This window comes from Camelina sativa, chromosome 2 (genome assembly GCF_000633955.1).
Source record: "Camelina sativa cultivar DH55 chromosome 2, Cs, whole genome shotgun sequence".
Taxonomy (NCBI): Eukaryota; Viridiplantae; Streptophyta; class Magnoliopsida; order Brassicales; family Brassicaceae; genus Camelina; species Camelina sativa.
The window spans coordinates 20,135,191-20,150,096 of NC_025686.1; the positions used below are offsets into that span (position 1 = coordinate 20,135,191).

The window sequence follows — 14,906 nt, forward strand, 5'->3', positions numbered from 1 at the left end:
ATGCTTCTTCACTAGATTAAATTCCAAATAATTAATGTTCTTGCACCTAGGACATGGACAAAATATTGTACCGTTTTCACGAGCAAAGTCTTGGTTGGTCGCCTGGTACATGAAACCGCGCAAGCCATCACAAAACTCTTTCGTCACATCACCGGTGTTTGGGTCTCTATGATTGTACATCCACCGTCGTATTGTATATATCTCGTGCTCTCCACCTCCAAACATTATTTTCTCTAGAATTTTTCTGTAGCCTTTTTTTTTATCACAAAATTTTTTTTTTGACAATTTTTTTTCTCTCTTTTTCTTTCTTTTGCTCTCAGATTTTTTTTTCTCTCTCCCACCAGTTTTTTTTTCTTATTGCTTTGTGTTGTGGTTTCCATGTCTCACGGACTGGCTATTTATAGGCTTTCTAAAATTATCTGCTACGGATTTGCGAGGGAATTTGCGACGGATTTGCGACAGGTTGTTTTTAGATATTTATTTCTTGCTACAAATTTGCGAGGCAGTGTCCTTTTTGCCGACAAAACAGATACACTCGGGGAAAACGTGCTTGCCGACATCTAGTCCCTCGTAAATTCCTCGCAAATTTGCTACGGCAATCTTATCGCTAATTCGTCGTAAATTTGTTAGGGAATTGCGTGTCATTTGCGAGGAATTTACTTATCCTCGCAATGGTGTCTTAGTTCCGTCGCAAATTTGCGAGGGAAATGTCTGTCGCTAATTTTGCGAGGAATTAACGACAACGTGTTTCGAGTAGCAAAATACTCGCAAATCCATAGCAAATTTGCGACGACGTTTCTCCGTCGTAAATCGCGTGTTTTCTTGTAGTGAGAAGCTTCTGGAGGTGTTGATTCCATCGTTTCTCAATCCAATCTTCCTGTTTTTGAGGTGAGTGCTTGACCATGGTTGATCTAAGCATGAGATCTCTTTTGTTTGGGTGTTTTCTTGTTGTTTGTGTTGTTTGCTTGCTTGGGTTCGTTGTTTTCGTGATTCCCAGTGATTTCTGAGGTGTTTGGGTGAGTTTGAGACAGTTTCGAGATGGATTGAAATGGAATTTCAACGTTCGTGTTCGCGCAGATCGTGTCTGCAGAAGTGGCATCGATCGACACCTTAGTAAGTAGCATCGGTTGACACCTCTTTGGTGGAGCATCGATCGACACCTTTCAGTATCGGTCGACACCGGTTTTTGTGGCATCGATCGGCACCTCTCTTGTAGCATCGGTCGACATCAGTCTCATCCGAGACTTGTTTTCCTGGTTTAATGTATTGCTTGTGTTTTGTTTGCTTGCTTAAACATGAGGGTCTCATATGCTTGTGTGTATAACCTAGTAGATGGGAGGACGGCCTCACTAAGTATTTATGATAATACTTACGCATCTCAATTGTTGTTTGTGGTGTGCAGGTAAAGGAAAAGTGTGATCGTGGAATCAAAGGCAATGAAGAGGAGGATGTTCTAGAGGCTTGATTGATTGTGTTCTAGCTATTGTTAGGTTGCTAGTATTGAGTTGATAGAGCATTGTAGGATGTTGGAACCTTGCTATTTTATTGTTGGTTTGGATTATTGCATTATTGATTATTGGTTTATTTATGTTGGAATTTTATTGGATTAATGGAATGGTTTCTTTGGTTATCCGCTATTGTTGATTGTTGCTAGAATGTTAGTGGGTATGAGACCACTAGTGAATTATATGTTAAAAAAAAAAAAAAAAGGTTGTTTCAATTTTAAATTTATGGAAATAAAAAAAAACTATGTACAATATTCCACATTGGCTAGAAAATTTTTAGACAATGGTTCAAACGAGCATAAATAAGATTAATATGCTTTCAACAACGAATGAGTAGGAAAGCTTTATTTATCAGGCGTCCAAGTTTAAAAGTTTTATTCGGTTTGATCCGGTTTGTTATTTGATCAAACTAAAACTTTACAAAGTTTCAAAAAAATATTATAAGATTTAATTTTTTAAAAATTTTAAATATTATAAATATTGAAAATTTTAAAAGCCCTTAGCTTTTAAATTTTTTTAAATATTATAATTTTAAATTTTTAATAGTTTAAAATATTATAAATATTGAAACTTTTTAAAAGGTTCAAATATTATATTCGAACCTTTTAAAAGTTTAAAATATTATAAATATTGAAACTTCTAAAAGTTTTAGCTTTAAAAAGGTTTCAAAATATTATAATTTTTAAATTTTTAAAATTTCTTAACATTTAAAAGGTTTTTAAAACCTAAGCTTTAAAACAACCAATAGGGATTCAACATGTCATTAATTAACATTTTTAGAAATTTGCAGAATTTTATATATTAAGAATTATTTTAAACAACCTATCAGGATTTGACATGTCATTCATTAACATTTTCTAAATTTCCAGAACTTTTTAGAAAAAGGAAAATTTTAAATTTATGGAAATAAAAAAACTATGTACAATATCCTACATTGGCTAGAAAATTTTTAGACAATATTTCAAACCAGTATAAATAAGATTAACAACTAATAAGCAGGAAAAATCATCCAAGTTAAAAAGTTTTATTCGGTTTGATCCTGTTTTTTATTTGATCAAACTAAAACTTTAAAAAGTTTCAAAAATATATTAAAAAAATTTAAATATTATAAATATTGAAAATTTTAGAAGCTAAGAGCTTTTAAAAAGTTTTAAAATATTATAATTTTAAAATTTTAATAGTTTAAAATAGTATAAATATTGAAACTTTTTAAAAGGTTCAAATATTATATCCGAACCTTTTAAAAGATTAAAATATTATAAATATTGAAACTTCTAAAAGTTTTAGCTTTAAAAAGGTTTCAAAATATTTTTATTTGCTTGATTTATGCTTATTTATCAGGTTTCCAAATTTAAAAGTTATTTGATTTATTTTAGCAAATTAAATTTTGTAAAGGTTTAAATATTCTTTATAGAATGTTTAGAAATATTATAAATACCTCCATAAAAATGTTAAAATATTATAACTATTTAAACTCTATAAAAAGTAAAAGTGTCATTAATATTTAACTCTAAAAAAATGTTACAGATAATTAAACTAAATCTAAAGTTTGAAATGTTTTAAATATTTAATCTCTTTTAAAAATTTAAAAGTTTAAGAATTACTAAATATTATATATCAAATTTTTTAATATCTTGAAAATATCATACTTATCTCCGTTTGTGTTTTATATCTCTGATGAGCTGTAAAACATGTTTTTGTGTATGACTTTATAGATGATTTGATACTTTTGCAGTAAAAGTTTTATTTTTAAGTCTAAGAAAGAAGGATTGACGTCGCAAGACCCTGATTTGATGTTATTTGAGTTTAAAAAAGAATGATCGACGAAAAGCACAAATATTGTTTTTACTTTACATGAGTTCATATTACTTTCTCTGCAAGTAAAGATTTTGGTTTGAGAAATATATGGATGAAATTATCAATAACGACTATGCTGGTTTTTATGAATTGCACAATTTTTATGAGAAAAAATGATTTTGGTCTTGGAGTTTGATGGATTAACAAGTTGTGTGGTAGTCTAAAAAAAAGATTTTTTCAGTGAAAGAATGTGAAAAAGTTGACGAGGAAGCACAAGAAGAAGAGTATAACAAAGAACTGGACGGTAAAAGTAATGATGACAATTACCATAAAATTTGACAATGAAAATGACAAGAAAGAATATGAAGAATAAGAAAACATTAAATAAAAAACACGAAAACATAGGTGATAACGATCAATTAAATATGAAAAAGGAGATAATATTATAATTATAAAATTGTTTCATTTTTCTGGTGGCCAAAGAAATGGTTTAAGATATGTGAGGTCACCAGTTTGATCCGCCTCGCCTGGACGTCGAGTTAAATTCATGATTTTTTTATCAGATTTGATTTTAAAACACAGCTGATTTTTATATTTTTAAAAATTGTGTATATGAAATTTAATTTTTTCCTTAATAGTAATTTAAAGTTTTGTGTAAAATAATATTCATTACCGTCATCAATCATATATAATTTTTATCAAAATAAATCAAATAAACCCACGCGTAGCGTGGGTTCAAAACCTAGGCCCTGATTGGTACAAGACTTTTAAGACTTTAAAAAAAATTAAAGCCTTGAAAGCCATTTATTTGCCAATCAAACTTTTTTGACTTTAATTTTTTTTAAAGCTTTGTAAGTCACTTTTTTTTTTTTTTCCTTGTTTTCTCAAAATTTTAAAAGCGTCAAAACCAGGCTTTAAAATTAAAAAAATATAAAACTTTATTTTTTTCACCCCCATTATACTTAAAAGCTTTCCAAAAGTTTATATATAAATTTTACATAAATTATTTTTACACATTAATTATTCTTATTTTTTTCTCCTTCTTTTAAGATCCATTTTAATAATAATTATTTTTATTTTCATTATCATCATTTCAATATATTTTAATAATAAAAGTAACAGCTTCAGCTTTAAAAGTATTTGTTACCAATCAAATTTTAACAGTTAAAGTTTCTACAGTTAAATTCTCTACAGCTAAAATTTTAAATTTAAAGTCTTTACAGCCATAAGTAACAGCCGTTACCAATCCGGGCCCTAGTATAAATAAAAAAAATCGAGCAAGGTCCAAATCTAGTATAGCGTAAAACACTAAACAAAAATAATTGTTGACAAAAAAAATAATTAAAGGGCCTAATACAAACAAGCCCATTTGATAAGCCCAACACAAATGAAATCCGCCGACATCTAACGTTCCACGGTAACGTTACCGGAAATTATTCACATCGATTAACGACCGTTAGTTCCACGCCAAATATGTTAAATCTGCTACAAAAAAAAAAAAAACAATTGATCGTAAAAAAAAAAAAAAACAATTATCGTCAAAAAAAAGAAAAAAAAAACAATTTGATTTTCCACCGTGGACAGAGTCACCTACTCGAGGCCCGGATCCGAATCCATCCAACGGACTGGATTGAGATTCTCAAATCAACGGATGAGATTGAATCTGACGTACACGCTCTCTTATTTCACTGTCTCACACACAGACAGACACACTCTCTTCGATTCTTTCAAAAAACAAGTAAACGAATTAGGGGTTTTTTTTCTTTTCTTTTTCTCTCGGAGGTTTCTAGAATCAACAACAATGGTGGAAGACCACAAGCACGAGGAATCGATCTTGGAGAAGATTGTTGAGAAGATCCATGGCCATGGTGACTCCTCTTCTCTTTCCGATTCCGATGACGATAAGAAATCTACATCGTCTTCGTCGTCGTCCTTCAAGTCAAAGATCTACCGACTTTTCGGAAGGGAGAAACCTGTTCATAAGGTTCTCGGTGGTGGAAAACGTATGGATCTATCTCTATATCTTCGAATTTAACTCTGTTTTTTACTCGATTTAGTATAATATATAGTGATTTAGCTCGATTGAGTAGTTTATATAGCGATTTAGCTCGATCTAGTATCTTATACTTAGAGATTTTGCTCGATTTAGTATCTTATACATAGCGATTTTGCTCGATTGAGTAGTTTACTAGTGATTCAGCTCGATTGAGTAGTGATTTGCTCTTATATGAAGCTGATATTGAACTCTGTTTTTGCTCGATTTAGTATCTTATACAGTTGTTTTGCTCAAGTTTACATAGTGATTTCGCTCGATTGAGTATCTCATATAGTGATTTTGGTAGCTGAGTAGTTTACATAGTGATTTTGCTCTTTATATGAAAAGCTGAAATTGAGTTTGTGTATGTAATCTTTGTACTTCATTATCTTGTTTGGTGGAACATATGCTTAACGCTTGTGAAAAAATCTTTGCTAAATCTGGATTCATTGTTTGCTGCATGTAGCTGCTGATATATTCCTTTGGAGGAACAAGAAGGTATCTGGTGGAGTCTTTGGTGCTATAACAGCGTCTTGGGTACTATTCGAGTTAATCGAATACCATTTCCTCACTTTTCTCTGTCACTTTGCCATGGCTGCTCTCGCAGCATTGTTCTTGTGGTCTAATGCTTGTACCTTTATCCACAAGTAAGTTTTTGAAAAACATCCTTGGTGTATGAGATAACGATGCATCAACAACTGCTTGATTAACTGTTTATACATTCTCAGGTCAACTCCTCACATCCCGGAAGTTCACATCCCTGAGGATCCTGTCCTTCAACTTGTTTCTGGATTAAGGATTGAAATCAATCGTGGCTTTACCGTTCTTAGGAACATTGCTTCAGGAAGAGATCTCAAGAAATTTATCTTGGTATCTATTTTTCATGTTATCTACCTCGATGCAAAACGGTTTCTTTTTCCTTTTTCTTATGTTCCTAGTAAATGCTAACACCTACTTGCACATCTTTTAGGTAATTGCTGGCTTGTGGGTATTGTCCATAATTGGCAGTTGCTGCAACTTCTTGACATTGTTCTATATTGGTAATGATTCATATGCATCTTATTGCTTTCAATCTGACAGGAATCACACTTCCATAGCTTGATAATTAGCCTCTTTTTTTTTGCTTCCAGCTACTGTTCTTCTCTTCACCATTCCTGTGGTTTACGAAAAGTATGAGGACAAAGTCGATGCCTTTGGCGAGAAGGCTATGAAGGAGATCAAGAAGCAATATGCAGTACTCGATGAGAAGGTTTTCAGTAAAGTCTTGAGCAAGATTCCAAGAGGAGCTCTGAACAAGAAGAAGGATTAAGGAATCTAAGTTACTCTCATTGGAATCGTAGTAATGGTTCAAAACATGTTTTGTTAGAAGCTGTTGGTTGATAAACCCTTTTGGTCGGCGGTCTCTTGTTATTATTATTATGTTCATTATATATTTGGGGTTTTTAACCAAAAATATTTAGAGTATGAGAGAACAGATGGATGTTAATTAATTATTGTTGTTGGCTATTTGTGTTTGCTTCATTTCTAATCCTTCTTCAATATTGCATCCTATCTGAAAATTAGTCCAACAAAAAATAAAACTAAAAGCCTTTTCATGAGTTCTTACTTTACCTCATGAGAAGAACTGTTTCTCTTCTGCTCAGCCTCCTTTCCTTCTTCTGAAGTAAAGCCCGATCAGGCATTATTAATTACATTGCCTTGCTTGGAGATAGCAGAAGGAGAAACTTTAATTTTCTGGTATTGCTTCCTAGTTCCTCCTACTCTATAACTTCTTCTAGTTGAGCGCCCTTTTCACCCCATCATCCCTAACAAGTCTCTCCAGCCGTGTCCACTAAAACCTCTTCCCCATCATAAGAATGTAATTTTGGTTAATAATATTTACTTTAAAGAAAGGCATTGTTGATTACCTTGAGCTAATATGGATCTAACTTTGTAAATCACATAAACAAACACACACAAATGATCATACAAAAAGTTAAGTTTATACTATGTGACTTTTGTTTTCATAATAGAATAAGACTTTTGCTTCTCCGATTTCCAATGCTACTAGTTGTTGGATGCATTTCAATTTTGGAATAACATGAGTTCGTATCGAGTTTGAGTTAGTCTAATTAATGGTTTCTTGCTTTGAGAAAACAAAAAGTATAAATAACTTACTCCGTCTATATCAAAAATTGATTTTATAGAGTTTTCACACAAATTTTAGAAAATGCTTAGTAATAAATGCACTATTTAAATATTATCAATTAATGATTCTTGGATATAGTTTGTTAACAACATTAATTGATATAGTTTTACAGAAAATTAATCTTTTTGACAGAAAATAAATCTTTATTATAGTAATACATAACGAATTAACTAATCGCAGAATGTATGTGCAAAAACTCGATCATAACTATTAACAAGTGCACAAACACAAAGATCTTTTACTAGTAGGTTTTATTATGCAAATATATATGGTTAATAGTATAGATAACTGTCAATAGTCAGGATGGCCGAGTGGTCTAAGGCGCCAGACTCAAGTTCTGGTCCTCGTAAGAGGGCGTGGGTTCAAACCCCACTTCTGACAAATGTTTTTTTTTGTCCATTTAGGTATTTTTAAAAGGACAGTAATCTCTAATACCCCTATTCATCAAAACAATTTCTCAAAAACCCCTCAATGGTAAAAAGACAATATTACCCTTAATGAAAATTGTTAAAGGTTAAATATAATTAAATCGGTAAATGTTCAACGAAAAACACAATAGCTCAGTGGTTGCAAGTTCCATGCGCACCCGCGCGCCCAGAGTTCGAATCCTACTATGCGAGGTACAACTAGGGTGCGATGGGTACAACTGGAGGTACAACTAAGGGATATCCAGTTTAAGGGATATCCAGTACAACTGGATGTAGTTGTACGTTCAATTTTCTTTTCAAAATTGTTAGAGGGTAGTTTCGTCATTTCATCAAAGAAGGGGTAGTGAGAATAAGTGGAGGTGATGCAGAAAAGAATTTCTGGTATAGGGGCACCAGAGAATTAAATCCATTTTTAAAACTAATCGAAAGAACCCAATGAAATATTTTATCTCCATTTCAAACCTCACTTTTGACAAATGTTTTTTTTGTCCATTTAGGTAATTTTTTAACTAATCGAAAGAAACCAATGAAATTTATCTCCATTTATATTGGAATTTTTAATATCTTACTATTATTAATTTAATACTGTTGGATTATATGTATGTTTAGGTTTGATTTAGTTTAATAGATAAGAAAATATATTTGTCAAAAGAAAAAAAAAAGATAAGAAAATATATTTTTTTTTACTCCATATTTGATTTATTTTTTTAAAGTTACAACACTTTATAATAATATCAAATTATATATATGCATTAAAAAATTAATTAAAAACAGACGATTTATTATTTCAACATGAACCTAATATCAACAACAAATTTAACCATTTGTTCATCTTTTTTTTCTTTCCTTACTTTTTTTGGGTCAGCCAATCATTATTTTTTTATTAAAAGCAAAACCCAATCCAGTAATGAAACAGTGAGAACAAAGTCCGGGTCATTCGATTAAAACCGTACTCGTTAACCAACTATTTCGCTACCTATGGTAAACCATTCCCTGAACCGAACCGAACCGTTCTTTATTAACCACTGATTTATTCAGAGTCTCTATCCGTTGAAGCCACCAAGTCCGCCGCAGCCAAATCCGGAGCTGCTCCGGCGCCGTTGTATTGCTGAATCACCAAAACCGAAGCTCTCGTCGATGATTCCGGCGAAATCAACAAACTTCCGACAGGTCCAAGCTCTGGACACTCACTGTTCTCCCTAATCGCCAACGCAATCTCGCCACCTGGCACTCGACCAACCAGAAACAGATTGCTCCGCCGTACTTCCTCAATCGCCGATCTAACATCCACGGCGGCGTTTTCAACCCTTCTCTCCACGAACTTGATCGATTCATCCACCGAAGACTTCTTCCTAATCTCAGACATAATCTCCTCATCCCATTTCAGATTCTTCTCGTTGTTACCGTTGTCACCCACTTCCACATTAACAACCTCTCCGACGCTCTCCGGCGCTACCACAAATCTGAAAACAGTTAAAACGATTCCAGGATGCTCCGCCATACGTAACCCATAAGCCAAGGCTTCACGGTCATCACGACCACCGAAGAAGAGAACAACAACAGAGTAAGAAACGTCTTGAGCTGAGACTTGACTTGAGCCACCGAGTCCACGGTCAACGAATATACCAACTGAGCAAGGAGCTTCAAGCAAAACTCTCCTGTTCACCCAACGGTAATCTCCACGTGTAGTCTCTAACGAACCATCGAGCTGCTGATGCTTGTGAAACGGAAGAATCACAATGGCTGCTCTTTTTCTTGCAGCTGTTGTGCAGATGTCTTCGTGAATATCAGACATTGATGAGATTGCTGTCATTGGTCGGACATTGACTCTGCTCAGCTGTTGAAATGCTTGGAAAGCAACTACTACTTGGTCTGCGTCTGCATTGACTCCTCTTCGGTTCCAAAACGGCATTCCGTTTTTGCGGACTTTGTGAACCATTAGAATAGCTGAAGATCTCTCTGATAGTTCTCTTAAGTGGAGAGCGTAAACGCAGAGTCCTTTGCCTTTCTCGATGCCTCTTGATGCTTCCAAGAGGTTTATTATTGAAGGAATGCTTCCGGCTCCGTGGAAACATGTGAGGATACGAAGCTGTGTGTTTGTGTTCTCTCGTTCTACTGTCCTGTTTTTGTATTCTCCTTCTTTCTTGGCTCTTCTTGCTGGTTTGTAGACTGCCATTACGACTGGTGTGGTGATGAAGGTTGTGAAGAGAGCCATTAGAACCATTATGGCAAATGTCTGATCATTGAGAACCTGTAAGGAAAACATCAGCAGAGAGATTATTTAAAGTTATAATCTTTGGACCTTTCTTGACGCACACAATTGTTATAAGATTGGAATAAAGTTTGTACCTTTCGATCTTTTCCAATGTTGAGGACGATGAGTTCGACCAATCCTTTAGTGTTCATGAGGAATCCTAATGTGATAGCTTCTCGCATAGGTATCTTGAAGGCGAGGGAAACACCGAGAGTGCCAACAATCTTACCGAAACAAGCAGTGAAAGTGACTAAAACCAGAAGACCCCAAGATTGAGCTCCTTGAATTGTTGCCACGTTAGTTTTTAGACCACTTGCTACAAAATAAAGCGGCAAGAAGAGACCTGAGACAAGATCCTCCACCTTCTCGACGAGTGCACCAGCGAAAGGTCCTTCCTTTGGGATCAAAACACCAACCACAAAAGCACCAAACATAGAATGGATACCAATGGCATCAGTAATGAATCCACAAACAAGAACCACAGCCAAAGTGGCGCAGATGTATGTTTCTTCAATGGGTTCTCCCTCGTGGCACCTCCGGGCAATCCATCTAAAGATTGGTGGAATGATGAAAGCAGCACCAACGACAAAAGCACATCCAGCAAGGAAAACCCAGAGAGATACAAGGGGAGATGTATTGGATCCAGAGAGAGCAATGGCAAGAGCAAGAAGAATCCAAGCTGCCACGTCGTTAACAGCAGCAGCTGACATTGCAAGCCGTCCTATTTCAGTGGTTAGAAGCTTAAGCTCAGCTAAGATACGAGCCAACACAGGGAATGCAGTGATGGAGAGCGCCACACCCATGAAAACTAGAAACGCAGTACTATCTACTCCTTTGGAGATTGTTGCTTTCAAAACGAATGAAGAACCAATGCCAAGAGCAAACGGGAGAGAGATTCCAGCCATGGCAATTCCCAAAGCCTTTTTCCCTGTGTGACGAAGAGCTTTGGTGTCAATCTCTAGTCCGGCAAGGAACAGGAAGAAGAGAAGGCCAAGATTAGCCAGAGTTTCTAGAACAGTTAAGCTTTTCTTTGGGAACACAGCATCAAGAAAGACCTTTGAACGGCCAAGAAGAGACGGTCCAAGCATAATCCCACCCTGCATAATCATCAACAGACCACTAAATCACTCACCTAATTCATAGGAATTGACGACAAGAGAGATGAAAAAGAAAAAAAAAGCTTACAATAACTTCAGCAATAACACGAGGCTGTCTCAGGGGTCTTAAAAGGTAAGCAAGAAGACGAGTGAGAACAATAACAATGACGATCTGAAGAATCGCAAGAGGTAACGCAAAGTCTATTGGGTTATCTCCTTGGAAAACACCATTAGAGGTTGCTTTCATCGGAGCAGGACAAGCTTTTGTAGAATTTGTAGTAGCCATTCTTCAACTTGTTTCTTCAAAAACCCTGCAAGAGAAAAATAAAGCTTCGATCTTTATAGATTTTTAGATACACTTGGAATCCAATTAAAAAAAAAAACAGAATAAAAATCAAAATGGAATTATCCTAATAGAATTAGAAATAGCTAAAACAAAATCATAACAGATTTTATTTTCAATTACAGATTCTCGAAAAAAAGATTAAATTTTTTGATACATGCATATAGAGTTGCACCAAGACAGAAACAGAGAACGGGAAAATTAGATTCCTTAATTACACAGCATTCTCGAGGAAATTATCTCGAAATTAGCAGGTCAAAAGCCATCATTTATATCTGTAAAAATCTAGGCATTGTGAAGAGATTAAACGAGAGAGTGAGAGTACCTGAAGAAATTAGCTGATCTCACTAGACGAAGGTAGTAGTCGGACTTGAAATAGCTATGCTTTGGAATGAGCCGACATGTGAAAAGATCAACGAGAGAGGAGGATGATTCGTGGAAATTGCGGAGGCGGAGAAGGCGACAAAAACAACACAAGGAAAAAAAGTGTACAGAGAGAAGTTGGATCGATATTGACTTGAAGATTACGACTTAAATAGAGAGAGAGAGCTTGTGATGATGTGAGCAGTAGTGTCTTTAGTTTACAACCCAACAAACCATCTCTCCCTATCTCCTAGTCGTCCATTTTTTTCAGGTCCCTCTCTCTCTTTTGGATACTTAATGCTTAGTCACCACTTTACAAGTTTATTATCTCATCATAACTTTATAAATGATATATATGTTGGTGCACCCAAAAATATACTTTATAATGATGTTTGCAATTTTCATATGGGAGTTCAATTTGTTTTTTTTTTTAGTTTTTTTTTTTAGTGTTTTGTTTAACGAAACTAGCTGAAAAGGAGGCACCGAAAAGGAAAAGATGTATCTGATAAAGTCCACTTTTGTTTCCCATTCCATCCAATTTAATACCTTTTTAATGGATTATATACAGTATAAGAAACTTATTATACTGTATTTTCACAAAATTATAAAACTAGATACTTTCAAATAAAATACAAAAGAAAATAAAATGATAGTAGTTTTTTAGCAAATCATAAGTCCACCAAAAATAGACATAAATACCCAGTGCCGGACCTGACCCCATTGACATGAAACATTGCAATGGGACCTCACATTTTTTGAAAAAAAAATTGGTTACAATGAGGTCTCCAAATACTAAAAAATGTTAATTTTCAGAAATTTTAAGGGTTGGTTACAGTTTTTTTAGGATATTTTCTATCTATACTTGTAAAAATAGGTGTTTAGTTTAATTGAATTTTGTTTTTAGTCTATAGTTTTTATAATTTGTATGGGCCCCCAAATACTTTGGTCCGGCACTGTAAATACCATTACACCAAAGATAAAATCTTGTTTCCTATAAATATAAAGATTTGGCTAATTGACCGATCAGTTGTAACTCAATCTTAACAGAAAAAAAATACAAAAGAAAATTAGGACATATAGATTATATCGTGCACATTTGATAATATTGGTCTATGCCAAAAGAAAAAAATGTGATATTTGCTATTTGGTCTCTCATCTCTAGATGTAGAATCCGACTCGTTCTAATTCACAAATAAATTAAACTGAAATCATAGTTTTTGTGGATAAAACACTAAATCAAATAAAATAATGAATCTAAAGATATAAAAAAAATAAACGTTAACTTTACTAATCATCTTTATAATAAAACGGAAGTACACAACATTGTTTTGGTAGATTTTATAATTTTAATAAATGGTTATAAATAGGTTATAAATTAATCCATGTATTAATTGTAACAAATAAAACCGAAAATCTTAAACGGGTTATTCCAAATTGAGTTCATGGATATTCCAAACTTTATTTTTGGAAGATCACGTGTATGGTTCCAAATATCTAGAATCACAATATTACCAATTAATTTTCCACATATTTTATTGATAAACCACATCAATAAAAAAATTATTAAAGAAAATATACTCTCAATCATAAAAAAGGAATCAAATCTCGCTAATTTAACAAGATTAATCGTGATCTTCGGGATCGTATTCTATTTATTAAAAATTAAATATTAATGCTAGATTAGTACCCGTGATAGAGCACTGATTGAAATTCTTTTTATTTCTATTATAATTTTAGAATAAAAGATAATTTATATAATTGATTTAAAGTTTTTAAGATCTTAATCTAGCATTAGTCGTGATCTTCGAAATCATATTTTATTCTAAAATTATAATATAAATAAAATGAATTTCAATCAGTGCTCTAGCATGGTCCTAATCTAGTTCATTAATAATATGTGTTCCATCATATGAGATGAGAATAACTCAATCAATCTAGGGAATATCCTGTAAAAAAGCAGAAGTTTTAGTAATTCATTAATATGTATTTTGGGGTAACGAGAGAAAAAGGTCCCTTCATACCTAATTCAGTTCATGTTTTTAATTGTTCTCAAACAAACAGCAACATGCATATGTCATGTGTCCAGTTACTGCGTCTGATTCACCAAATAAACAACATCATAATGATATAAATACATTTATCCCAATGGACTACTGTTTTATGCTATTTCATAGATTGTTTTTTATTTAAAACTCAATGAAAATAACTATAGTAGAGTAGAAAGATTATAACCACACTGAATTTTCTTCCAAATAATTAGGATAACACTTTTTTACATGTTTAGTCCATGACATAATCTCCAATATAGACGTAGTCATACTAAGCTTACATTACAAGTTTACTACTTAAATAAATAGAGAGGGAGATAGAGAGAGATGCAGCAGCCAGCAGAGTTTAAACTTTAAACATTGCTCAGTCGTCCATTTCTGCCGTCTCTCTTTGGGATTCTTAATGCTTACGAGTTATCTCATTACTTTTTGCATTTTTCTTTTAAGGAATTTGCTACTTGTTCCCAATTTTGTTATTGTTTTGTATTTTTTAGTATAACTAGCTGAAAAAAAAAAGGAATCTGATAAAGTCAACTTTTGTTTGGCACTGATTTAATAATGTTTATGGATCCATTATTATAACTTACACAGTTTCTTTGTGATTAAGAAAGCCACAAAAGAAATAGGATTAATTTGATATTATACATTTAGTCTTATTAGAAATTTAAAATCTATACTATCTAATTTCAAAAATATTTAAGATATACCATATACAGTATTGTTCCATTTTTTTTTTTTACCAAAATAGCTTACATAATTATTTACTTGAAAATACTGCAAAATTTTATCGTATATTACGAAAATTACATATTTTATTTTGCTTTCACTTTCTTTTTCTAGTTTCCAAC

General features: G+C 33.2%; 2 protein-coding genes and 1 non-coding gene across 3 annotated transcripts; 2 read left to right on the plus strand and 1 right to left on the minus strand.

The window, feature by feature from the left end:
- Positions 4,998–6,858, plus strand: LOC104730270 (reticulon-like protein B4). Its single transcript, XM_010449417.2, has 5 exons — positions 4,998–5,305; positions 5,804–5,984; positions 6,066–6,207; positions 6,308–6,377; positions 6,468–6,858. The coding sequence occupies exons 1-5, from the start codon at positions 5,104–5,106 to the stop codon at positions 6,644–6,646; spliced, it is 774 nt and encodes a 257-aa protein (XP_010447719.1). The 5' UTR covers positions 4,998–5,103; the 3' UTR covers positions 6,647–6,858.
- TRNAL-CAA lies at positions 7,823–7,906 on the plus strand. The gene has a single exon. It is a non-coding gene; the product is annotated as a tRNA-Leu (tRNA).
- Positions 8,714–12,271, minus strand: LOC104730278 (cation/H(+) antiporter 18-like). Its single transcript, XM_010449428.2, has 4 exons — positions 11,973–12,271; positions 11,393–11,615; positions 10,303–11,304; positions 8,714–10,204 (listed from the first exon to the last, which is right to left on the minus strand). Exons 2-4 carry the CDS (start codon positions 11,588–11,590, stop codon positions 8,984–8,986), a joined length of 2,421 nt encoding a protein of 806 aa, XP_010447730.1. The 5' UTR covers positions 11,591–11,615; positions 11,973–12,271; the 3' UTR covers positions 8,714–8,983.